The sequence below is a fragment of the Lutra lutra genome, chromosome 8, assembly GCF_902655055.1.
Source record: "Lutra lutra chromosome 8, mLutLut1.2, whole genome shotgun sequence".
NCBI classification, from domain to species: domain Eukaryota; kingdom Metazoa; phylum Chordata; class Mammalia; order Carnivora; family Mustelidae; genus Lutra; species Lutra lutra.
In genome coordinates, this window is record NC_062285.1 from 5,073,033 (window position 1) to 5,100,279 (window position 27,247).

At 45.2% G+C, this 27,247-nt stretch overlaps 1 protein-coding gene across 2 annotated transcripts in view; it reads right to left on the bottom strand.

Moving 5' to 3' along the window:
* Window positions 1–273: 273 nt before the first annotated feature.
* IL15RA (interleukin 15 receptor subunit alpha) overlaps window positions 274–27,247 on the bottom strand; it is a 50,881-nt gene continuing 23,907 nt past the window's right edge. The window contains exons 2-7 of one of the 2 annotated variants that reach the window (XM_047740980.1): window positions 18,384–18,578; window positions 14,213–14,305; window positions 11,845–12,039; window positions 10,235–10,267; window positions 3,902–3,974; window positions 274–1,276 (exon numbers count right to left, since the gene is read on the bottom strand). In XM_047740980.1, the coding sequence (XP_047596936.1) occupies window positions 1,105–1,276; window positions 3,902–3,974; window positions 10,235–10,267; window positions 11,845–12,039; window positions 14,213–14,305; window positions 18,384–18,578 (761 nt within the window). In that variant the 3' untranslated portion in view covers window positions 274–1,104. The remainder of the gene's footprint in view (window positions 1,277–3,901; window positions 3,975–10,234; window positions 10,268–11,844; window positions 12,040–14,212; window positions 14,306–18,383; window positions 18,579–27,247) is intronic. The other variant, XM_047740981.1, reaches the window with a different exon arrangement.

Below are 27,247 nucleotides of genomic sequence, written 5' to 3' on the forward strand. Positions count from 1 at the left end.
GGTTCTGGCTGGGGCTGCGCCTCTCCCGCCCCATCGCCCTTCCTAAATATTGCCCAGCCCCGCATTAACTGAGCCGTGTGACCCTGGGCAAGTCAACCTCCATAGACCTCAGCTTCCTCATCTATAAAATGAGGAGGTGGGATGAGGCCCCGATTTTGTAAATAAATGTTATTTAAAAAAAGAAAGAACAGTGCAGGGAAAGAGACGGTGTGTGTGCGAGGCACCCCTCACCCTGCTACTTGTTGCTTCTCACGTGGAAATCTTATGAGAGATTCTCCAAAACTGTGATCGGATCCAGTTTTAGGCAAGATTCTTATTTTATTATTTTATTTTTTAAATTATTTTTCTCCTTTTAGAAAAAGAGCCAAACTCAGCCATTTTGGGACTCTGCATTCCCACGCTTTCTTCTTTTTTATTTGTCACACATTTCTTCTCAGTGATTCTTTCAGTGATTTTTTTTTGTATTGAAAATAGATATTTTGTTTATACAAGGCAGAGTTTCAAAATAACAGTTATGTAAAATATGTAGATATAATGGATAGGGAGTATAAATAGAAATGCATATACATGGGAAATGTCCCCGTGTTCCATTTCCTTCCTTCTGGATCCTTAAATTGAGTGGATTCACACAGCACGATACCTCTCTGCTTCCTTCCAGTTCATGCTCGCACCTCAATAGGGGGATAGCGTTTTGGAGCTGCCAATGCTCTTGTCATCCTTGTAGACCTCTCTTAAGCCAGTAGGAGGGACCTAACTGTCTTAGCGTCTCAGGCGTTTTTCTTTTCTCTGTAAACTTCAAGTCAGGATGAGGGGCAGAATGGTCAGGCTGCTCAGCTATCCTGCATAAATGTCACATGAAAGAAAGGGAAAGCCGAGGCTTTCAGCCACTGCCAGGAGAGCTTCAGCTGCTGGGATCAGGGGACGTCAGCCCTGCACCCGAGGCTGGGCTGGGTGGGTCCCGAGCATCCATCCTGAGACTGGACAGCCTAGGAGGTGTCTTGGCTGGGTGCCATCGATACAATGATGCCAAGACGTCTGCCTTGTCATCCCGACGGGCTCTCTGCTGGCACCCAAGATCTTGAGTTGTTTCCAGGTCCTCTTTGGCTAAGGCAGGGTCGGTGCCTTCGCTCCAGCCTCTGCTGCCCTCAGTCTCTCCCTGGAGTGTCCTAGGTCGTGTGGGTAGTTTTCTGCGTCCTCCTCTCTGCCATTGGTTCCCCTAGTCATTGGCATCTCTTCCATGCTTTCCATTTCAACACTGGGTGTCTGCACAGTGTGCCTGTAAAGCAGATCATTCACAGGTTTTGAAAAGAGAGGGTCGCCCTCAACACGAGTGAACAGACGGTTCCTGTTGAACACTCAGATGGGGAAAGCCTAGCTCACCTCCATTCAGGGCTGGCATTGAAATCTTACTTTAGTATTTTAAGCCACTCATCCATCAAAGATTCCCCGTGCTGTCGGAGCAGCATACCCCCTCTTTCCCAGTCCTCTGCTAAAAAGCAGTAGTTCAAATGGTAGGAACAAAAAGGAGAGAGTAACCGGGAGCCCGGCAAAGCCAGACACGACCATCTTGCTTTAGCATGATGTAATGGTCATAAAGCTTTTAAAACAGTTCTTGGTACTTGGTATGTGTTTAAAGAAACCAGTTTATTAACCAGTCCCTGAGCAACCAAGGTGGTGAAGGCAGAGCATCTTAATACCATGTGTCTCCCTGTCACTGAAGGACTCGTGCTTTTAGGCCCCAAGTATCTGGGTCAGCAGTTTCTTCCTTGGGTTTTGTCATCTACCTCTTGAGTACAGACAACTCTTTAAGACATTTCAAAGTAAATACTTTGAAGCCCAAGAAAACAAAACCACCAATTGGAAGAGAGAGCCGCTCCCCCATGTTCACTGCAGAGTTATTTGCCCCAGCCGAGATGTGGAAGCAAACTAAGTGTCCATCAATAGAGAAATGGATTAAAAAAAAGAAGTATATATACAAGATAGAATATTACTCAGCCATAAAAAATAATGAGATCTTGCCACTTGCAACAACATGAATTGACCTAGAGGGTAGAGTCCTAAGTTAAATAAGTCAGACAGAGAAAGACAAATAGCATATGCTCTCACTCATTTGTGGAACTAAAAAAAGAAAAATGAACAAACAAAACAAGCCATACAGAGAACAAACTGGTGATTGCTAGAGGGGCGGGGCTGGGGGGCAGATGAAATGGGGGAGGGATTCAGAGGCACAAACTTCTGGTTGCAAAATAAGTAAGCCACGAAGCTATCATGTACGTCACAGGGAATATAGTCAATCGTGGTGTAATAACTTTGTGTGGCATCTGGCAGTAATTAGCCTTCTCATGGGGATCATTTCGTGATGCATGAAAATGCTGAATCAGTGGGATTTACACCTGAAACTAATATGCTCCTTGGTGTCAGCCCCCGTCAGTTACCATGTACATAAACTCCTTGAGCTTCAGGGAGAGAGAGCTGAACTATAGTCGGGACTCTAGGCCAGTGTACTGAAAATGATTCGCTGAAAGCCAATCTTTTGAATGACCAACCTACCTAATAACCCATCTGTAAAAAAGAAGTTTACAGCAAAGAATCGATTCACCAAATGACCAAGTACTGCTTTTCAGGTTTACGAATTCTTAAGGGTATATTTATCAATATTTCTTTACTATAGTCAGTGAATATTGTTATTTTCATCTTATCAGCATATTTATTGGCCAAACATACCAAATTTACAAATTCTTGTAAGATGCTACTTTTAACATCTCGTGCTTAAGAAAGATGGTGTGCGTTTTTTTAAAATCAATGAATATAGTCACTATAATCTCTTAAGAACATAACTCCAAATACAACATCTCATGTGGAAATTTAGTCAAATTTAGTCAAATGACACTTTGAAAGTCCTTATAAAAGCCATTTTTTAATTTTGCTAACATTTTAGCATTTGGGGGACTGTTTTCACAGATTTCCAAGTCACACATCAACCTTAGTGTGTTTGTTTCTAAATGATCTATGAGGTTTATGGCATGTCTTTCAGTTGGGATGGAATTAACAGTTTTCAAAAGGGGATGTGAATTTTTAGATGACTTTTTCATTTCGGCTTCACAGTGGCATTTCATGGAACATTCATTTTGCCGAAGTGAGGCTTGAAGAAGGGTATCATCCTTATACTGGTATGTTTAGAAAAAACTTCTTTATAACTAGCAACTAAAAGTTTTGTTTCAACAAATCGGATTTCTGCTGTTCATTGTACGATGCTGAGAACGGATCCGGAACAGCCATATGGACACAGAATGCTGGTTACTGGTTTCTAATTGGTACAAGCATGAAATTAAGGCTAATATGTCATTTAAGGCTTTAATGAAAATGATAAAAATGCCTCAAGATTAGAAAAATAACAAAAACTGAAATTTTAGCAAGTGGCGGACACGGTCTTCTCATCACCAGTGGTGAAGGAAGAATTTCAACGATTAGAAATACAAAAGTCAGGCCGACATGAATGAGTGCATAAATAAGAAAGTATCCCTATCTTTAATGATGAGTACGTTCAAGAAAATATATTGATGGTTGTACTGTAGCAATTGCATATCCATCACATTGGTTATTGGGTAGGTTCTTTCCTTCTGAAAAGGAAAGAAAATTTGGTTCATTCTTTTCTTTCCTTGAGGTAGAGCAGCCCCTTGTCACCAGTTAGGTTCTGGCTGCCCTGTCTCCAGGGGGTGGCCTTGGAGGGCCTCCCAGGGCCGGCTCTCCCTTTGGTCAGTACAGGAGAGGGCGAGCCTGACAGCCAGCCTCAGAAGCCAGGAAAGAGGGTCTTGCTTCGGTGGGACAGCGGAATCATGATGATGCTCTTTTCTGGGAAGGAAGGAAGACTCCCATCCAGTGTGATTCTCGCACTACTCACCTCAATTTTCGGTAACAGACCACAATTACCACCACCACTGCACAGACCACAGCGAGTATGCTCCCGATCACCTCTGCAAGAGAACAGAACTGAGCTGTCACGCAGGTGGAGAGTCCCAGCAGCAGGAGTGAGAATGTCTAAGAATCTGAAAACTCTTCACAGCTGACAGTCTTGCAGAGCGATCCACAGGCCCTCCCAGCCAGCTGACTGTTATTAACATTTCTGGAGGTCCACACAGTCCCACTTACTACTTCTGGGCAGAAAGCTCATTCTTCTCCCACCGATACCGCCAGTTCAAACCATCCCCTTTCAGGTCATACCACGTCCCACCCTCCTAATCCATCCTTCCTGGCCAGGGTGACACGGGGAAGGGACAAGAGGGGAAAGTAAAGGTCTCGGAGTTCACAGGCTGGGGTTGGGAGTGTGTGGATGGGAAACCAGGTCCGCTGCTAAATCCAAAGTCAGAAAATAATTGTCCGTGGTCAGCCTCCCCCTTTCCTTCAACTTCACAGAGTCTCGATTGAGAAACAATAGCATTCGGTGCCATGTTTCTTCCGATTTCATCTTTTTTGTTTCGTTTTGTTTTTTTTTTAAGTAGGCTTCATGCCCAGCATGGAGCCCAATGCAGGGCTTGAACTCATGACTCTGAGATCAAGACCTTAGCTGAGATCAAGGGTAGGATGCCTAACCGACTGAGCCACCCAGGCATCCCCATCATTATTAGTTTTTTACTGGCCACTATTTATGGCGGAGGAAGAGTGGTAAGAAGAGAGAGGAAGTAAAAGGTGTTAGGGATAAGAGGAGAGTAAGGCAGTGTGGCTTAGGAGAGGGGAAAGATTCTGTTTGGGTTCAGTTGAAAGGAACAGCCTGGGGGTGCCTGGCCGGCTCAGTGGGTTAAGCCTCTGCCTTCAGCTCAGGTCATGGTCTCAGGGTCCTGGGATCGAGCCCTGCATTGGGCTCTCTGCTCAGCAGGGAGCCGCTTCCCCCTCTCTCTGCCTATTTGTGATCTCTCTCTCTTTCTGTCAAATAAATAAAATCTTAAAAAAAAAAAAAAAAAAGGAAGAAAGGAACCGCCTGGAGGGGTGGGAGTACTTGCATGTAGGAGGCCAGCAGCTGCAGGGCATTTGAGATTAGACAGGACAGGAAGCATCTCTGTGTGGAAGCCAGAGGGCTAGCCTGCAGGCATGGTGAACCTATTTCGAAAACATTTGCATCCTAATGAGCTCCAGGCAGAGTTGGCCAATTTGCCTCCCTATTGTGAAATCTCCTTGCAGACAAACAGCCACCTGCTCTACGCGAGAGATGATGACCCTGAACATCTGGGGACTGGGGTCTGACTGTGGTATAGTTTTTCTCAAGGGCAGTTGACAACATAAACCGACAGCTTCCGAGAAGACCACACCCATTGACTCTCTAGTCCCACTTCTAGGGATGGATTCCAAGGAAATGGGCAAATACACCAGGCGTTTTCACGGAAGTATTGTTTCAAACAATTCTTAAAATGTTAATCTCAATCTCTTATTAATAGAAAATTAATTAAACTGTAGTCTGCCCATACATTGGACTATCATCCAACTTTTAAAAATTATAAAATGAATATATTTATTAACACAGATGTCTCCAATATCTTAAGTGAAAAAAAAAAAAACTGAGAGAAACATGAACCAAAAAATAATCTCCAGTAAACCATGCGTGTGCCCGTAGCACAGGGCAGCCTTGAAGAATAGATACCAATGTATTAAGTAATGGTGGGCTTGTAGATAATCTTTATTTTCTCTTTTAGAAAGTTTGCTCTTTCTCTGATATTTTTGAAGTGGTGCTGTCACCAGAGGAAAGAGTAGAGTTGTCAAGATGAAACTACCTGTGCCTAAGAAAATATAAACACGAATAGAAAAGTCCCAAAGGAAATAACAAGGAAGCATGGCAAATTAGTGAAGAATGTTTTTGAGTTTTTAGACTTAACATTAGTGATCATTATGACTAAAAAACAGAAATACTTCCTAGGAATGGTGTACCCTTGGGTAAACAGTATCTTCCATTGACTAATCAGCTTGGTATGCGTTTACTGTTCATGGAGGGATTTATTGGAAAAGGCTGGTTCCTGTCAACTATAGTTTTGCTTTCATAATGCCTCTTCCTGTTTCTCCTGAATGAGAACCAAGCCTGCAGGCTCCCGACTCCAGAGAGAGGAGGGTTCCTGAGCCAGTGATGTGAGGGAGCACTTTGAACCCAGGGGCAAGCTCATACCTTGGCCTCCTCCTCCATTACATCCAGGCAAACTGAATAAAGACGCTGAAACCAAAATCACTAAGATACCAGGTGAACAAATCAACTGGCAAGTTCCCCACCCCTTTGTGTTTCCCAGGGGAGGCATGGGTTGGAGAAGGAGGAAGAGAGAGAGGTTTGGTGAGCCAGAGGAGAACATAGGAGGATTCGAGTCTGGGGGGAGGAAGGAGAAAAAATGGATTATTGCTCAGGAGGGCGAGAAAGGTCAGTAGCTCTCCACCTGGACTTCAACCCGCCATATGTGTTGGGTCTAAAGCAAAGAAAGTGGCCGAGTCAGTTAGTGGCCACTGTTCAGTGTGAACGATGAAAAGGTCCTCTGAGAACATGGCGGCGGGGGTGGAGTGGGGTGGGGGTTGGTGACCATTTCTTAGCAGTACTGTAAACTAGGTCAGCCAGGGAGTGCTGTTTCTGAGTGCTGGAGTGCCTGCCTCTGGAGAGGCCGGTTTTGAAGTAAGAGTATTGCTGTTCCTGGGCAGTATTTCTTGTCTGTCTCTTACAGCACTAAGCACATCGTAAGTGCTGGGTTCTGAGTAGGTACTCGGTAAATACCTAACTGATTGAGCGAAACCATTCACAGCCCATAAGTTAAAGTACATTTGATGGGCCATTTGCTTCTCAATGAGAAATCTTCATTTTGTTGCAATTTAGAACCAACCTGGCCCAGAGTGAGAACTCTACTGAATAAACAGATGAATGATATAACATAGAACTAGCTCCTATTAAAGACTGAGCATATCAACTGCAGCAAATTTATTTCAGATATGAAAGATGAGAAGTATAACACAGTTTGAAGAATTAACTCTCCTCTCCTAGTGTCTTAAATGAACATGGCAATGTAAACACTGTCACAGGTGACTTTCTGGCCTTTTACTTTACAGCCAGGAGTCCTCAGGAGTAGCTCTAGTCAAAGATCAGAGAGCGGATATTGGAATCGTGGAATGAAATTATTGATTAAAGGGGCTGCCAGGGACACTGGGTGGCTTGGTTGGTTAGGCATCTGACTCTTGGTTTCGGCTCAGGTCATGAGCTCAGGGTCATGAGTTCGAGCCCTGTATGGGGCTCTGCACTCTGTGGGAGTCTCTTCCGATTCTTTCCCTCTCCCTCTCCTCTCTGTTCCTCCCCCTGCTCATGCTCTCGCTCTCTAAAATAAATAAATAAAATCTTCAAGAAAAAAAAAAAGGCTGGCAAGCAAGCCTGTAGATACTGAAGACATCGAAATGATGAATCATACTTCCTAAACCTTTATTAAAATGTTGAAGTCCTCAAATTGATGTATTCATTCGCATGCTCATTTACTATTTATTGAGCATCTACTATATACCATTTTCTGTTGAACTAAAAAAAAAACAACTTTTAGTAGTTGCGATAATCATTCATGTGACTCATTTTAAGAAATTACATCAGTAGTTATCAATGGGCTGATGAAAATATTAAGTTAATTAACATTTGCTGAGTGATCACTATGGTAAAGTATCTATATTTGCTTACAAACATGGTCCACTGATTGCTTATTTATGCAGAAATGGCAGCACCTGCAGATGCCCAAGGAGCCAGCCCATGTCTCTGCTGCTTGTACCCAACAGGGGCAAACTCTTGGGTCTCAGGTAGCCAGGACTGTTATGACATAGTTGGCAGACACTATCCCTAAGTGTTTGTAGAAAACTAGCATGATTTTAATTTCAGTTTACACCTTCCTCGCTGATAAAACTTAAAATAACACCTAATGAAATATAACTCATCTTTATTTTTTATTTCTTTGCTAACAATGACTTGATCTGTCTTTTAAGGTAGGTACTAACATGTTTACCTTGAAGCACCCTGGAGAAAGGAAATCTTATTTATGTAACAGGAAAGATTTAAAGTTTTTTGTTTTTGTTTTTTAATCTTCATATTTCTAGTTTCTTGCACAGAACTATCTTTGCCTACTGCAGGTGTTGAGTTAATGTTTATGACATCATACTTCAGAATTTGGGAGAGAGTTTCTGATATTTTAATCTAGTGAAAGTCATGAGCTGGAGAAACATTATAAGATGATATCCCGTAATAAAGTCGTTGTTTAAATCTATTTAGAAAATGTGGCCCTCCAGATTTCAGGTGTAGAATTTTATCCTACAGATATACTTGCACACAGAAAAATGATAGGTGTTCCAATTAATCACTGGAACATAGTCTGTATGTCTGTATGTTTACACAGAATGTAAAGAGTCACATGTCCAAAGAGGGGGTTACATAAATTGTGGCAAATCCATCTGGTAAGATATTTTGTAGCTATTTTAAAGAATGAAGTGGTTTTAATGTATCAATAAGGAAGGATTTCCAAGAGATACCACTAGGTGAAAATGAACAAAGTACAAAACAGTGAAAACAATACCCCTCTAGCATCATGTATCCTCTGTGAGCTGTTTGCTGCTTGACTCTGAAAGGATACACAGAAATCTGGTAGAAGAGGTTGCTTTCTGCCTGCAAGCGGATTTTCAGTCTGAGATGGGGCTTTTCGCTCTATATCTTTTTGTAATTTGTAATTTTTAAACCCTGTGCAAATATTACCAATTCAAAAAAATGAATAAAAAATGCAAACCTTTGTAGAAAGCTGAATGTAATATGCGACATAAGGAGAAAAATTAGGTCAGCTACTGTATTCGCTGGTTGCCTCTTTTTTTTTTTAAGATTTTTTATTTATTTATTTGAGAGAGAGACAGTGAGAGAGAGCATGAGTGAGGAGAAGGTCAGAGGGAGAAGCAGACTCCCCATGGAGCTGGGAGCCCGATGCGGGACTCGATCCCGGGACTCCGGGATCATGACCTGAGCCGAAGGCAGTCGTCCAACCAACTGAGCCACCCAGGCGTCCCCGCTGGTTGCCTCTTAAGTGATAAACATATTAGAGTTTCAGTGTCCTTGTCATTAAATCCCACAGTTTCTCCATGAAAATACTCTCCAGAGGGGCTTTTTTTTTTTTTTTAATGTCTTGCCTTTGCATATACATTTTGATCATTTAAAAACCGTTCTAATCAACTAGCGGCTGAAATGACCGAACCCACTTGGTTGACTTTTTTTTTTTTTTTTTAGAGAGAGCGAGAGAGCGCGAGAGCATGAACACGCACATGGCGGGGGGGGGGGGGTGTGCGTGGTGCAGAGGAAGAGGGAGAGAATGTTGAGCAGGCTCCCTGCTCAGCACAAAGCCTGATGTGGGGCTCCATCCTGTGGCCCTGAGATCATGACTTGACCTGAAACAGTCGGACGCTTAACCGACTGAGCCACCCAGGTGCCCCTAGATGACACATGATGCAGATCAAATATAGCCACAAAATGAGTTATTCTTCAGTAGGAAAACTAGTAAATAGAAAATAGATATGATTTTTGTCTGTACAAAGTTATGGTGGTTTTTTGGTTTTGTTTTGTTTTGTTTTGTTTGCTTATTGAAAACTTATCAGACCAAAGTCTTAGATTCTTTCTTACGATTGCATTTCCCTTTCCCTTCTTTCTCTTTCCTTCCTCTCTCCTCCCCTCTCTTCCTCTCTTTCTTTAATTCTTGCGAATCCTCCTCACACTCCCTGGCCATTCACCTTCTCTCCAAGCCTTAGTGTTGTGTACATCTTCTGTAAAAAGAAGCGTTTTCAACTGAGAGCTCTGACAGTCTTGCTTGAAGCGTGTCGTGCTAACACCATGTGAAAGCTGAATGCAATTTGTGACAGAATGACAGCATCATTGCAATGACAGCAGTATGTGCTCGTGGCTCTCTGGTAAGTGTGGGATGCAAGTCTAGCCTGGCTTTGTGGAAGGAGGCCCTTTTGTGATGCGCCAGCTCTCTGGTTCCCACATCAGCAGCCTGACAGTGAAGAGCTCCCAACAGTGAGATAAGCAGTCATGTTAGAATCCCATACATAGGAGGATCCTATAACTTACTACCTAAACCAAGACACCCTTTAGAGTGGCCAGGCTGGGGCAGCATATAAACCAGGACGGTCCCACCCCCTGCAATGGAGGTCCTCTGGGCATAAACACTGCTAGGACAAGAAAACAAACAAACAAACAAACAAACATACTTACCAGTCATACTTCGAGAGTGGTATGAATATGTACCTGCAGAGAGGAGATTACAGCTCAGTTATTGCTGTAGTCCTAAAGGCATTAATATCTCATTAAGCAGGAAGAATTTGGGGCAGTTTGGCTTCCATCCTAAAGCCTTGAGAGATGCATGGCTGGCAAAACCAAATTCCCTTTAGCAGAGAACAAGGGTAATTTATTTAGATGCTGGGTCATGCTTAAGAAGCAAATATGCCCTTTCTTTGCACAGCGAAGGAAACCATCCACAAAACAAAAAGGTGACCTACTAAATGGGAGAAGATATTTGCAAGTGACATATCTGATAAGGGGTTAATATCCAAAATGTGTAAAGAACTTATACAACTCAACACACACGAACACACACACACAAGCAAATAATCCAATGAAAAATGGGCAGAGGACCAGATAGACATTTTTCCAAAGAAGGCACACAGATGGCCAACAGGCACACGAAACATCAGGGAAAGGCAAATGTAAAACCACAATGAGATATTTATTACCGTACACCTGTGAGAATGTCTAGAATCAAAAAGACAAGAAACAACAATTGTTACGGAGGATGTGGAGAAAAGGGAACCTCGTGTACTATTGGTGGGAGTGCAAGCTGGTGCAGCTGCTGAGGAAAACGGTATGGGGGCTCCTCAAAATACTAAAAATGGAAATAGCTATAGATTCAGTAATTCTGCTGAGTACTTACCCAAAGAAAACAAAAACACTAATCTGAACAGATACATGCCCTCTATGTTTATGGCAGCATTATTTATAGTAGGCAAGACATGGAAGCAGCCCAGGTGTCCATCAGGAGATGAACGGGTAAAGATGTGGTGTGTATGTACACAGTATTACTCAGACACAAGAAAGAATGAAATCTTGCCCTTTGAGATAACAATGGATGGACACAGAGTGTATTATGTGAAGTGAAATGAGTCCAACAGAGGAAGACAAATGCCACATGATTTCACTTAGATGTGGAATCTAAAATATGAAATCGATGAACAAACAGACAAAAGCAGAAACAGACCCAGAAACGCAGAGAACAAACTGAGACAGCCTGAGAGGGGAGGAGAGTGGGGGGATGGGCAAAAAGGGGGAAGGAGGGTGGGAGGTCCAGGCTTCCAGGGACGGAATGATCGAGACACGGGGATGAAAGGTACAGCATGGACGATATATCAGTGGTATCGCAGCAGAGAAAAACATGCCACAAAGAATCCGATAGGCCTTTCGGGAAGATGTGGATTACCGAGAGCTTTTCCATCCCATAGATTGTGATTCCAGATTGCAGAAGGCTTCCGCTGTCCCCCATATTGGGAGAAAGCAGGTGCTACTCAGATTGGCAAAGCCTCTGCCATGTAGGTCAAGACAGTGAGCCTTGTCCCATCCGGGAGATGGACTTTCTTTTCCAGCTGGGCTGAGCCAGGGCAGAGGACAGAGGTTAGAGAGCAGAGCAGCAGGCAGAGGGTTAACTGAGTCGTCCGGACTTTGGATCCAATGGTATAATGCCGTGCAGTCCGCGTCCTCCAGGTCTCTACCCGCCTCCAGAAGCAGCCCAAGGCCGGGTGACTTCTCCTAGTGCACACAAAGCCGGTGCTAACCTGGCGTCTCCTGGGAGGCAGAGGGACTGTGCTCCAAGGCCTCTGCCGTTGTCTGAGGTGGGGCTTGGGAGGGCTCAGGACTGATCGGCCCCGTGGTTCCTGCCGCAGGAGACTTTGATGGCGTCAGCCCGGAGCCCGGCACCATAGTGGACTTTGTGGCCACTGTGGTGTCTGACTTGGAAGTGAAAGCGGGCTCTGTAGAAAAGTGCAAGATATGGAGAACATAAATGTTTAGAATCATGTCTCTGCTCAGCTCCAGAAGAGAGCGGGCTTAATACTTGCTCTAGTGAAGTCCTTCATGGACCAGCCCTCCCCCAGCGAACTCCTCCGTGGCTTTTTGGGAAAAATCCCTTATGTGGGTAAAACCTACTCATCCTCCTGGAATGGCCACAGGACTTTCCAGAATGCTAGAGGCTCTACCGCTGTTTATCGTGGTGCACCTGAGTTAAAGACGCCATGGGTTTGAGTAGATCCGGGCTTGTGTTGTAGAGAAGGCTCTGGAGGCACCGTGAGAGGCTGTTCTCAAAACCCGAGTGTAACTGTATTTGCCAAAGACATCCGGGGTGCCAATTTTCTTTATTTTTTTGCATGTTTGCACACGACTTCTGAATAAGGGGAAGCCTGAGGTTCGGCCCGACCGAATCTTAGCACACTTGAAGGAAGGGTCCCCCAGAGCATTTCCGCCCACGTGCCCCTGGCCACGTCACCCCGAGTCAGAGACTACACTCCCACGCCTGAGATCCTGACTGCACAGTTTCACCTCATCAAGTGTTCGATGCACAAAGGCAAGGCTGGGAGAGACCACTTGATCATTCTCATCAGTTGGTGAACAAACCGTAACTTGGGTCAAAGGGGTTTTGGAATTACCCCAAACTTAAATGTAGCCAGCACTCAACCACATCTTCCTGTCTGTAGTCAACGAACTACCTAACTAAGCATGAGGAAACCTCCTTCTGGCCTCGTCATCTCCCCTTCAGTGTTGGTTCTCAGCTTTGGCTCCCTAAGAGTTACTTGGGGAGATTCTAGAACCCTAATTCCCAGACTGCTCCCCAGATCACCAGAGTTCCAGGGAGATCCCCGTGTGCATCCATGGTTCGGAAGCCGTGCCGTAAGGAAGGTGAGCGGGAGCAGTGCAGCCCGTGGCCGCAGGGTGACTGTGACTGCACAGGAAGGGAAAGACGGGGCAGGGGAAACGCCACACTGGATAATGGGACACAAAAGATCAGGAGGTCAGTGTGAAGTAAGGGTTTCCTAGGATGTAGGGCACACTGTCCCAAGATATTAGCATCTACTACTTCAAATTTTCTTAACATGAGGTCAGTGCTGAGGCAATGGGGATAGAAGATTAGCTGAGACCCTGGAAATGGGTAACATTGGCAGCGTTGCCCAATGCTTCTGTACCAGAGCGATCACAGTTGGGACCGTTGGGGGAACAGTTCTGCGTGGGTCTCTCATGCTTCTGTACACCTTGTCAGCAGAGGCACTGGCAGCCCTTCCTGGGACTATCTTTTCAAAGATGCTCCTATAGCCTTGGAAAGCGGAGACAGCACCTCTCCTTGGAGCAAAGGGCAGACATGGTCAGTTAGTTATAAAAGACTCCAGTGTCTTGGGGCAGCTGGGTGGCTCAGGTGGTTAAGCGTCTGGCTCTTGATTTTTGGCCCGGGTGGTGACCTCAGGGTCCTGGGATGGAGCCCGTCATTGGGCTCTGTGCTCAGCATGGAGTCTGCTTGAGATTCTCTCTCTCCCTCTGCCTCTCCCCCACTCAGGAGCTTTCCCCTCTCTCAAATAAATAAATAAATAAGTAAATAATTCTTGAAAAAAAAAAAAAAAAAAGACACGAGTTCCTTGAACTCAGCCTTCCTCTGCTAGGAAGCAGCCCGCTGGATGTGTGGGCATCTTGGAGACCCACCCCATTGCCCCTGTGGGGCACAGAGATGAGGGAATTGAGGCAAACATGCCGACTAAGTCAGTAAGCAAGCAAGTAAGAACATCCTTGGTCTCTGGAGGAGGAATGCCCTGTTTTCCACTGGCACCCATGAATGTTGGCAGGCTAACGTGCAGGGCAAGCAAATCTGCAAATCCTCCCCAGTGTTGATGAGGAAGTGCGTCTGAGGCTGATCCGGTATATTTGGAGTGGATTTTGAGTCATCATTAATTGTGTGCAACTGAAACCTAGCTATCAAGCAACTTTGATTTAAAAGAGAAAATTAAGCTAATGTAAAATTTAATGTTGATGTTAATAAAAAGTGGGTTCTGTTGCTTAAGTTGGCCATGGAACTCCAGCAGTGGTCCAAGAATCTGAGGGACTCAGAGGGACCCGTGTGGTCGCAGGGAATGGGAGTCCTTAAAAAGTTTCCAACATCCCTACCTTTTCCAGAAAGGGAGGTGCTCTCTGGCTCTGGGGTCACCCCTGCCGGCACTTCTGTGGAGAACGGCCTTAGGTGAGTCAGGGAGGGGTCTCCTAGAGAGAGGATAACCACATGGCACTCATGAGCCTGGGGGTGGAAACTGGAGTGCTTCACAACCACATGTAAATAAAAGAAAATATATAAATTTAAAATAGAGCTATCTGGCTTCCCAGGATAGGTCAGAAGCATAAGAAGTAAGAAACAGTGTTTCCCAATCTGTAATTCCCATGCAAATGCAAACAGACAGCAAACTTTTTCTAGCCTTTCGAAAAGACTGCACACATATCTAATGTCTTGTTATTTTCAGTTAGAATAATATCAATGAGATTAACTCAGTTATAGAATACTGTCTTTTACATGGGAAAATAAATGATTACTCAGTACATTCCGTTGTTTTGTAAGGGGGAAAAAAAAAACAAAAACGCATTCCAAGCACAGGAGGTTAGGAAAAGTAATAGAGGGAGTTATAAATGGTAGAAGGTGAGGAATCTTTGGGCTACACAAAACCTAAAGATCTCTAGTCTTTAGGTTCTAAAAGTCTAAAAGTTCTAAAAGATCCAAGGTCTCTCCCCTTTGCTTCCCCCCACCCCCAACCCAATTTATTCAGAGCCTCCAACTCTTCTATATTTTGGATTCGTTCACCCAAAGGAATTGGGACTTTGAAGAAACAGTCACTTTGCCGCTGCTGGAAAGTCCTTATTTTTGCCCCTGGATTACGGGTACCAGTGGGTGTCCAGACTGGACAGAATAAGATGTCCACTGTGTGTCTTTGCCAGAGTGTTATTGCTCATACCTGTCCTCACCCGGCTAGCTCGTCACTTCAATCCCACTTGATGTCATGTGGCTCTGTGTCCCCCAGCTGAGCGATTCCTTTGCAACAAACAGAAGGCTTCTTCCTTGCCCTGCCTCTGATGTCTGCATGATGTCATCCAGGTGCGGGAGACAGGTGCACAAAATCAATGAGAAAGTCTGGCTCTTCAAGGAATCTTACAGCAGAGTGAGTTTGCTCTAGAACAACCCCTTTTGTCCACTTCCCCAGTGAGGAGTTGAGAATTTTCACATATATGAGAAAGTATCTAGCTTGCAGTTGGACACGAACCAAGTATGCAATAAACCATGAGTTAATCTTTATTTTACTAGACTAAGGGGCTTAGTATTCCTAGAAATAACTATTGACTTCCACTCCAAGATTGCTGGCTTCTGACATAGTCATCCAGTTGTGGCTGGTTCAAAGAAAAAATAGATTCTGAAAACCATCCCTCACGTGGGCTCTGGAGTGCTGGCTGGACACCGGACATGGGTGACCAAGTTAGGTAGCCCCCATTCCCCTGGGTAGATAACAACAAAGAACACTAATAATTTCCGTAAAGTCTTCTAGGGAGAAACTGGGAAGCTCTCTGGGAAGCAAGCATGCTGTGAGCACACACCCTTTGTAGCCAAATTCTTGCTACCATAATCTTAGAGGCATACTTCAGAGATATTGTGCGTTCAGTTCTAGACCACCACAATGAAGTAGATGTGGCAATAAAGCAGGTCGAATGAATATTTTTATTTCTAAGTGCATAGTAAAGCTATGTTTGCACCATACTATAGTCTATGAAGTGGGCAATAGCCTAGTGTCTAAATAAATCTCTATAATTATATACCTTAATTTAAAAAATAGTGCTAAAAAACGCGAACCATCATTTGAGCTTTCAGTGAATCATAATCTTTGCTGGTGGAGGATCTTGCCTCGATATTGATGACCGCTGACTGATGAGGGGAGTGGCTGCTGAAGCTGGGGGTGGCTGTGACAATTCCTTAAAATAAGACACTGATGAAGTTTGTTGCAGTGACTGACCCTTTCACAAATGATTTCTGTGTAGCAGGTGGTGCTGTTTGATAGCATTTTACCCATAGTAGGACTTCTTTCAGAACTGGAGTCCGTCCTCTCAAACCCTGTCTCTGCTTTATCAACTGAGTTCATGTGATATCCTAAATCCTTTGTTGTTAACTTAACCAGGAGTAGATTCCATCTCAAGAACCCACTTTCTTTGCTTGTCCATAAGAAGCAACTCCTCATCTGTTTGAGTTTGATCATGAGATCACAGCAGTTCAGTCCCATCCTCAGGCTCCACTTCTAATTCTGGGTCTCTGGCTCTTTCCGCCTCCTCTGCAGTGACTTGCTCCACTGAAGCCTTGAGCCCCTCAAGGTCACCCATGAGGGCTGGAATCAACTTCTCCAAAACTCCTGTGAAGGTGTGTATTTTGACCTCTTCCCATGAATCATGAATGCTCTTAATGGCATCTGGAATGGTGACTCCTTTCCAGAAGGTTCTTAATTTACTTTGCCCAGATCCATCAGAAGAATCACTCTCTCTGGCAACCATAGCCTTATGGGATTTCTTAAATACGAAGACTTGAAAGTTGGAATGACTCCTTGATCCAGGGACTGCAGCAGGGATATTTTTTTTTAGCGGGCGTGAGAACAATATTAATTTCGTTTTCATCTCCATCAGAGTTCTTGGGTGACTGGGTTCATTGTCAATGAGCAGCCATATTTTGAAAGGAACCCTTTTTTCTGAGCAGTGGTTCTCAACAGTGGACTTGAAATATTCAGTAATTCATGTTGTAAACAGATGTGCCGTCATCCAGGCTTTGTTGTTCCCTTTATAGGGCACAGGCAGAGTAGATTTGGCATCATTCTTAAGGTTCCTGGGATTTTCTGAATGGTCAGTGAGCCCTGGCTTCAGCTTCAAGTCATCAGCAGCATTATCATTAGCCCCTAACAAGACAGTCAGCTTGTCCTTTGAAGCTTTGAAGCCAGACACTGACTTCTCTTCTCCAACTGGGAAAGTCCTAGATGGGCTCTTCTTCCACACTAAGGCTGTTTTGTCTACGTTGAGGGTCTGTTGTTTAGTGTAGCAACTTTCACTAATTACCTTAGCCAGATCTTCTGGACAACTGACTGTTTCACTTTGCACTCACGTTATGGAGATGGCTTCTTTCCTTGAAGTGCATGAGCCAACCTCCATGAGCTTCAAGAGTTTCTTCTGCATCTCCCCACCTCTCTCAGCCTTCATGGTACTGAGGAGAGGGCCTTGCTCTGGATGAGGCATTGGCCTGTGGGAGTGTCAAGGCTGGTTTGATCTTCCATCCAACCACTCAAACTTTCTCCATATCACCAGCAAGTCTGTTTTGCTTACTTACCTTTTGTGTTTTCTCTAGAGTAGCAGCTTCAATTTTCTTCAAGGACTTTTCCTTTGCAGTCATAACTTGGAACAAGAGGCCCATTTTTTGGCCTATCTTGACTTGACATGCTTTTTTTCTCTAACCTATTCATTCCTAGTTTTGATTTGAAGAGGAAGATGTGATTCTTCCTTTCACACAAACCTTTAGAAGCCATCGTAAGGCTATGAATTAGCCTAATTTCAATATTGTTCTGTCTCAGGGGATAGGGAGGTCCGAGAGGGGAGAGAGAGAGAGAGAGACAGGGGGACGGCCGTGGAGCAGTCAGGATACATATACAATATCCATCGATTCAGTTAACCGTCTTATGTGGGTGTGGTTTGTGGTACCCCAAGGGAATGACAGCAGTAACATCAAAGGTCACTGATCCCAGCTTCCACAACAAATATGAGAAAGTTTTAAATGCTGTGAGAATTACTAAAATGTGACACAGAGACACAAAGTGAGCAAATACTATTGGGAAAATGGCGTATGTAGACTCGCATGAGGCAGGATTGCCACCAACCTTCAATTCATAAAAAACACAGTTATCTGTAAAGTACAGTAAAGCAAAATGCAACAAAATGAGGGATGGCTGGACTTAATATTGACCAGGTTTCACTTTACACAGTGTTCATGTTGGGTTCATTTTCTAGATGAGGGACAAAGACATCCAAGATGGTAAGACCCTTGCTCAAGGAAGCCAAAATGGTGTGACCCTAAAGCCTACGTACGTCCAGCTCCCAGGGATGTTGTTTAGAGGCTACACAACATTTTGAGTCGTTTAGAGGTCTGTTTAGTTTCAGACCTTAACACAAATATCTTGTCCCCCAGAGATGGGCTCACTGGGCTTCCCACACTATAGTTGGGCTCTGTGTGGCTTTGGGAAGGGGCATGGAGAGACTTGCAGGGATAGCTACTTACTGATGCACTTGAGATTGGGAATTGTCCAGTGGGCAATGTTCGTGGTCTTGTTGAACACGCATTGCGTCAGGCTGGATGTTCCTGCTTTACGCTTGAAGCCAGAGTTACACGTGTACCGCTCCCGGGATTTCAGGCTGTAACTCTTGACCCGGATGTCTGCATGTTCGACCGACGTGGGAGGAGGGCATGTGACGCCTGCAAGGGTGCAGATAAGACGGGGATGAGCACATTTCAGCTCGTTCAGAAGGCGTTCTCCAGGGCGACCTGGGCGGCACTCGGTGCCTTTTGTAGCCAGGGTCTGGCTTTGTGAGGTGCCCCTTAGGATACACCCCAGATTCTAAGCATGTGGAAAATGTTCAGTAGGGGCTCTCATCATTTAGAAGCCTTCCAGGATTCTTATCTTAAGTGCTCACCATCCAGCACGGCTAGGGACTGTGCAGCCATCCATGGAAATCCCTCTCCCTTCCCTTCCCTCCCCTCTCCATCAGTCTCTCACCATCTCTATCTCTTTGGAGCCACCCGGCCCGGCTTCTGCGCTCTCTTGCCTGAAAGCAGCAATAGCCTTTGAATTGGTCTCCCCTGCCTGTTCTCCCCAAAGCCTTTGATTTACTTCCTTAATACAGCCGGTCATCTTCAGAAATGTGCACTGGATGACTCACTCCTTCCTGGTTGCCTGCTGCTCTTAGAATAAAAGCTAAACTCCTCAAGAAGTCTTCAAGGCTCTGCTGGACCTGCCCCTGCCCCCCAGCTACTCTTCCCCTGGTCACTCTGGTCTTCAGTGCCCCCCTCCCCGCCACCTGTGCCGCTCACCATGCCCACTGCTCTCCCCAGCCCATCTCCTGTCATCCTTCCTAACGTGAACATGACTTGCTCAGGAAAGCCTTACCCCCCTCCCCTCCCCACCCAGTCAGCCAGGTCCCATAGCTCTGTGTTCTCTCCCTGTGCAGTCAGCCACTCTCGTGGTTGCGTATGAAGACAATGAGATGCTGCGGTGGCTGTGTTCGATCATTGGCACTTTGAGTGGTGGAGGGTGGGGACCACATCTGTCTCACCCAACACTGGATTCTCTGAGCCTTGTACAATAGCTGGCAAGTGAAGGTGTCCAAGAAAGAGTTGTTCAGACAATGATGCTTATTTTGAATGTGCCCTTTGCCCCAGCAATTTCATTTCTAGGAACTTACCTTACAGATACACTGGTGTATTTATGGAGTGCGTATGTACAAAGTAATAGCCAGTACAATCGTAATAGCCAGAACCTGTAAATTACCTTGTATGTGGTCAGTGGAGACTAATTCAGTAAATTACAATACAGCTACCCCGCGAAGAAGTACCACCAGCTCTTTACAGAGGAAGAAACCTCTCTGTGCACCGGAGTGGAAAGATCTCCAAGATGCACGGTTAAGTTAGGAAGAAAAGGGACAGAACCCTATGTTTTACATGATACACTCAGTGAAGAAAGAAGAAATGGTTCTTGTACACAGTGTTTGTCTATACATAACATCTCTGGAAGGACTCAAGAGACCATTAACACAGGAGATGAGGCAGCTAGGAATACACTGCGAAAAACTTGTTACTGAATGCCTTTTCATACTTTCTGAATTTCTCATGGTGCAAATGTTTTACCTGTTAAAAATGCTTTCGAAGGGCGCCTGGGTGGCTCAGTTGGTTAACGTCTGCCTTTGGCTCAGGTCATGATCCCAGGGTCCTGGGATCGAGCCCCGCATCAGGCTCCCTGCTCAGCAGGAAGCCTGCTTCTCCATCTCTGTCTCCCCTCCCTTCCCTGCTTGTGCTCTCTCTCGTACTTAACAAGCAGATGCTGACCGGTCAGAACAGTTGAAGGTGATAATTGGGACGGGGTATGGGGGGGATGACCACTGGCCCCAGATGAAAGGCCACACGGAGGAAGCCGGCAGAATATTAGTTGTGCCTGTATGTTATACACTGGTTTAAATATACGAAATACTGCATAATAGAAAGGCAGGGGATGGGAGATTTTTTTTTTTTTAAGATTTTATTTATTTATTTGACAGATGGAGATCACAAGTAGGCAGAGAGGCAGGCAGAGAGAGAGGAGAAAGCAGGATCCCTGCTGAGCAGAGAGCCTGATGCGGGGCTTGATCCCAGGACCCTGAGATCATGACCTGCGCTGAAGGGAGAGGCCTTAACCCACTGAGCCACCCAGGCACCCCAGGATGGGAGATTTTAAAGGACCCCACCACAGGAACTCCGAAATCTTGGGTGAGCCAGCACAGGAGAGGGAAAAATCCTGCCGAGTACGGTTGTTCAGTGCCTTGGCCATACCACGTTGCCTGCTACATGAATGTGAGAAACGCAGGATATTCTGGAATTAGGAATTTTTGCCTTTCTCTGAGCAAGTGAAGGCAGCTTGGGGAAAAACCAAAGGCGAGAAGACCTTGAAGACAAGGTCATCTGGGAGGATTCTGGACACCCCTTTGGGAGACAGCCTCCTGCCCCAGTCACTCCCAGCAGACTGTGGGCATGACAAAGTGCATGCCAAGTGATACCTTTTCTCAGGCAAATGTCACCAACAGAAGGTAAGAGCCAGAGCTAGAACGATTCGAGTTTTCTCTAACTTGGACAGCTGTGTTAAAAATGTCCCTCTTTTTATAATTAGAATCTGAAAGATTTGAGCAAATTTAGACCCCACGACTTTCCTCACTATGAAACTCTCTGGCTGCAGGCAACTTCCTGGGACATGCCTGCTCGTGCACATTCATCTCATTTTGGTGGCATTTCTACAGACAGGTGCTCAGTAGATCTGCAGGATAAGCTGGTCTCATGGCTTGGGGACTTGACACCTGGTGAAGTTCTCTATCCTCACGTCTGGGTTTTGGAATGTACCAGCAGCAGAGAGTTCTAGTCTGAACGTCTGACGACTGAGCTACCTGCGTGTGCTGTAAACTGTCCGGACCCCAAGTGGTTGAGGTGAGCTCAGTCACTACCCGGATTTGACCTTGGTGCTAGGTCTCAGGGGGACGGATTCTGGAAAACGTGACCATCTTCGGCAGCTCCGCATGTCACAGTGAGGATTCTGGCTTCCAGAACATGAATCCCCACCCGTCCTAGCAAATGTAATGTTTCTGATCTTAAGCTGGGTGTTCTAAGTGGGGCTGGTTTCCTTCTGTCTTCCACAAGTGAGCCACTCTTGTCTGATTTACTCAAATAGTCCCTGTGAGTGCTTTCCAGCAAGCTGAGCCGTCTTTGGGTTAGGCAGGATCTGGGGTCCGCTTTGACTGGCCATGGGCCCCCAAATGGCAGCTTTCTCCTTCCTTCTTACCGGCTCCCTGTGGGTTGGCCTGTCTCTGCCTAGAAACCCTGGCTTTTGGGACTAGGGCCCTGACCACCCAGGTCTTGCCCATCTTTCCTCCAGAGAGCAGTCCTGGATTGTCACATGGCCCAGCCGCTGGCTTAGGTTTGGATGTCAAGGAACAGCTACTGGAATTGGCCAGGACACATACTCACCCCCTGGACTCCTAATGCAATGTCCCCCTGGCCAGGTAGGCCTCCTCAGACACTAGATCAGAGGGATCCCCCTGCAAATTCAGAATGTGGTCAGAACAATCTCCTGGAAGGGCCTGGCAGCCTACAGATAGACCAGCCCACCAGCGGGTCAGCGGTCAGACTCTCCCCTCCTCCTTCAGGAAGGCCTCCCTGTGGGCTTTCCTGGCGGAGGTCCCAGCATATCTCCCACCCGAGCCCACTGAGCTATGACAGCCCCATGGGTGAGGAAAGCCCAGGCCTTACTTTCATCTTCCTGGTCTCAAGAAAGGGAAATGGATTGTTTGATTTTTGTTTTTAATCCAATCACTGACTTTTCTTTTCAAATCCCATTGGCATAGAATCTTACATTTTGCACAATACAGTATACCACTGTGCTGTTCTAATAGTCAGTGTTCTCTCCTCACTCACGTGGCCTCGAGAGTGGACGCGAACATTTCCTCTTCAGTGAGGTCATAAGATAATCTTCATTCTCACTTACCAGTTTTCTGAAAGCATTATTTTCTTACTATTTCTAGAAACAAAGTCAGTAGAAGACAGAAGAAATCTATCTGCTGAGACTTATGCCCTTCACCATCCCGGCCTCTCTCTCTCCCATCTGCCTGGTCTTTGGGTTGTGTCCTGTTTGCCCAAATCCTTTCCAAAACATTTTTATTCACCAGGTAGTGCTTGAGCTCCATTTTAATTTCAAATAATGTTCTGAATCTATTTATCTTCTCTCTCGCTCACCTTTTTTTTTTCCCCCCAGTCTCTGCTGTTTTCTGTGTTGTTTCCAGATTTGGGATTTTCATCAGCAAATTCTTCTACCTCTCCTAAGTCTTGAAAATACTCTCCTCCATTTAGAATGGTGGTTTTCAACTTTCAGCGTTTGTGGCACACTTTGAGTTAAAACACTTGTGACCTGTCACTCAGGAGGATTTACGTGGCGACTGTGTCAGCCAGAGTTATAAAGAATCATGGCTACCACAGAAGGCAGCCGTGCTAACGTGTGACTCATGAGGCAGTCCTTTGGAGCTGGTGGCTGTGTGTGGGGGACAGTGTGCTGAGTACATGAGAACTCAGGGTTCTTACATGTTTCTGTGACTCTGCAGCCTTCTCTGTGGTAGCGTGACTTACTCCCCTGGCTCAGATTCACAGCACATAGTACCCCTCTCAGCCCAACCCTTCCACCCCAGCCAAACTCTGTGTCCTTGCAGGTGTATTCACGTCAGTGACAGTGAAGGTGACACAGCAAACAGGAAAGTGTTCACAGGAGGCACGCTGTCTGCACACTTGGGAACCACTGTTCTAGAAGGAAAAGCAAGCTGGGACAGATACTCAGTAAACAGTGACAGGCTTAAAGCTGCTGCAGATTCTCCTCCGAAGCCCGTTTCTGCTGTTAAGTCTGAGGGCAAAGGTCTAAAGTCACTGTCAATGCTTCCCTTCTTCTTGATAATCTGTAGGAATCAGTTGTCATCAATGAGAAAGACAAATTCAGTCCAGGTTTCTCGCCATTGGAGGAAGAAGTTGTGACTATGGAACGGGGAAAGGATGACTAGAATGTACCCTGTGGTGTCAGAAGAGAACTGGGTTGGAGATATCCGTATGTAATCATCTGTGTGTGTTCGTGTGTGTGTACATATGTCTGTATGTGCAATGTGTCATGCAAGTGTGTGTCTGTGTCTGTGTCTGTGTGTGAGTGTGTGCATGCTCTAGCTCCTCTGTCCTCTACCTAGAAGCAATGACACATTAACAGTGAGCATACTTGGTGCCCAGATCTTGGTCTTCACTGAAAGAAACCATGACTACTTGGAAAAAAGGCTGATTCCAGGGCTAGGATGGGGAAAACATTTTTTACTCTTTTATTCTTAAAATAATTTTTAATAATTTTATTATTTATCTTTTTAAATTTCTTTTTTAAAAGGATTTTATTTATTTATTTATTTGAGAGAGAGAGAGAGATTGAGAGAGAAAGCATGGTGGGGGAGGGTCAGAGGGAGAAGCAGACTCCCTGCCGAGCAGGTAGCCCAATAAGGGACTCGGTCCCAGGACTCCAGGATCATGACCTGAGCCAAAGGCAGTTAGTTGCCCAACCAACTGAGCCACCCAGGTGCCCAGTATTTTTTAAATTTCTTTCTTTATTTTTAAAGATTGTATTTACTGAGAGAGAGACCACACACGGGGAGGAGCAGAAGGAGATGGAGAGAGAGAATCTTAAGCAGGTCTCACGCCCAGCATAGAGCCTGACCTGGGGCTCAATCTCGTGGCCCTGAGATCATGACCTGAGCTTAAATCAAGAGTCAGATGCTTAACTGATTGAGCCACCCAGGGGCCCCGCATTTTGATCTTTTAAAAGATCAAAAGATGAGCCTGAATATCTTGTTGTACCGGAAAGTAAGGAAATAGTCAAAGGAAGAAGGCAACATCATCAAAAAGATATAGTGGGATGTCTGAACTGGCTCTCACTGGCCACATCTGGGACCATTTGAGTATCAAAGCAAATAAAGAGACTAACAGATTATGGAACAAAATAAAACAAAATTCCATAAGTCTATACTAATATAAGTAAATGAATAAATAAGTAAGCAGGGGAGAAGAGAAAGCCTTCCTTACAGCTAGCTTTACAGTATAAAGCTAACTAATATAGAAGGAATGATGGAGTAAGAGAAGAAACAATGGAAGCTAGAATGAGAGGATTGAAGTTGATAAGGGACAGATGTTTATACAGGTGGCACACTGCACTAGGTCAGTTTAGCTAAGCTGGACACACATTCCCTGAATCCCCTTCCCTGCATGGTGCCCAGTTAACCTGTGGTACAACCAGTGATCTTGGGACAAGTTAATCTCACGTGCCTCCTGATATGATTCACTGAGGAGGACACAACATCACACCTGTGGTAATTCTCCCCCAGATCCAAAATCTGAATCTAATCATGAGGAAACACTAGATGAACCTAAATTGAGGGACATTCTGAAAAACAGCCTGTATTTAAGATCAAGAAAGTTAAGGCAGGGCGCCTGGGTGGCTGCATCAGTTGTGTCTGGCTCTTTTTTTTTTTTTTTTTTTTTTTTAGATTTTACTGATTTATGAGAGAGGGAGAGGGAAAGAGGAAAGAAGGTCGAGAAGGTCGGGGGAGGAACAGAGGGAGAGGGACAAGCCGACTCCTCATTGAGCATAGAGCTGGACCTGGGGCTCAATCTCAGGACCTGAGATCATGACCTGAGCTGAAACCTAGAGTCAAACGCTTAACTGACTGAGCCACCCAGACACCCCAAGGGTCTGACTCTTGATTTTAGCTGGGTCATGATCTCAGGGTTGCAGGACTACGCCCCATGTCAGGCTCCATGCTGGGTGTGGAGCCTGCTTGGGATTTTCTCTCTCCCTGTCCCTCTGCCCCTCCCCTCCCCACCTCACGGGCATGCAGGCTCACTCTCTCAAGAAAGAAAGAAAGAGAAAAAGAAAAAAGAAAGATAAAGAAAGGCAGAGGCAATATTCCAGACTGAGAGAGACTAAAGAGACATGACATGGCAATGATTAGATCCAGACTTAGGGAGAAAATGGTGAGCAAGGGCATTTTGGTGATAACGGACAATATCTGACTATGACCTGAGTGTTAGATAATAATATTGTGTCAAAATTAAATTTTCTGAATTTTGATAATTGTTCTGTGATTACGTGAGAGTGTTGTGTTTTAGAAAGTTATGCTAGAGAATGTATTCTTAGGAAATATATACTGTGGATTTAGGCATAAAGGGGCATAATGTCTCCAACTTACCTTCAAATGCTGTAGAAGAAAAGGCACATGTGTAGTAAGTATCTGTGGTTAGAGATGGGGATGTTAAAGCACTAGGGCAATATGTAAACAGGCAATGAATCTGGGTCAAGGGTATTCAGAGGTCTCTTCCGTTTTTGTGGTTTTACTCTAAGTTTGAGGTTGCATCAGAATAAATAAGTTAAAAAATAAGCAAAGTAAGTAACTAAACAAAAACCACTTGGTGAATCGTGCTTCGGTCCTTTGAGGACTGCTCTTTTAAAAAAAAATTTTATCTATTTATTTGACAGAGAGAAAGAGAAAGAGAGTAAGAGAGACAGGGAGAGGCACAAGCACAGGGAGCTGCAGGCAGAGGGAGAGGGAGAAGCAGGCTCCCCGCTGAGCTGAGCTGAGCTGAAGGCAGACGCATGACCGACTGGGCCACCTGGGTTCTGAGGATTGCTCTTGAAGGACTCTAAGAGCCTTGGACAACTCAAGCCAAGATTACAGTTTAGTCAGGAAAACGTTCTTGAATTATTTTCCTACTTGTGATTTCCAAAGTGCTGACTTTCCCTCTTGCCTTGTCCCCTAGTCACACTGTTTCGTGTTCCTCCTTCCATTTCCAGGATCTAAAGTAATGTTTGCGCTCTCGCCACATTCGGTATTCTGACTGCGGCTTTGGTTTGGTGTGTGAGTTCCTCATGGCCGTGTTTGAGTCCTTGTTCTGCTACATCCACTCTGCTCCTTACTGCCTTCATCTTCGTCTTGGGCCCTCTATGTCAGCGATTCCCAAATGTGAGCATACAGTAGAACCACCTGGAGGGTTTGTTAAAACCCAGAGGGCTGGAACCCTCTCCCAGAGCTCCTGAGTCAATAAGTCTGGGGCTGGGCCTGAGAATCTGCATTTCTAACGAGTTCCAGGTGCTGGTGATGCTGCGGGAAGCGTGCCCCATGCCCCATATAGAACCATGCTATCTGGCATTCACAGGTGTGGAGTCTCCCTGCATCACATCAAGTTACTTTCTAGTGTGGATTTAAAGCTTCTCTTGAACTTAAGAATCACTGCTTGTTCATACCTTTCGTTGGTATCGATACCATCAATGAAGATTTCTTTTACAGGTTGCTCCTGATGTGCTCTCCTGAATATCTAGTCTAATAGTTTTTAATTGGACCCAATCCCCCCACCTCCATCTAAAAAAAGTACCCACCCACCGTGCACATGAGTGTACAGACATGTGTTTAGTTTGGTAGTACCATGGGTTTGGCTCCATGCGGCCAAAAATCTTAAATTTGTGTCGTTGATGCTTTGCTCTATGTTAACATAGGTGGGAAAATACTTAGAGCTGGAGGGTGGGGTGGAACAGGGAGGAATGATCATAAAACACTCCACTCTAGAAATATTTAACAGGAGACCGGAGCACATAGTCCCGTAAAAATACTAGACTCTGCTCTATGATAAAATGTTCCTTCCTCTTGAGGAAGTCTGGATCGACCATAGACCTTTGGACCTCTCAGGTAATATTACATTATTGGTGACCAGACAGTCTCCATTCAGCCACAAATCAGTGATACCAGAGGACACGAGAGACAAGAAGTCCCCAGAGGGGAAGGCTA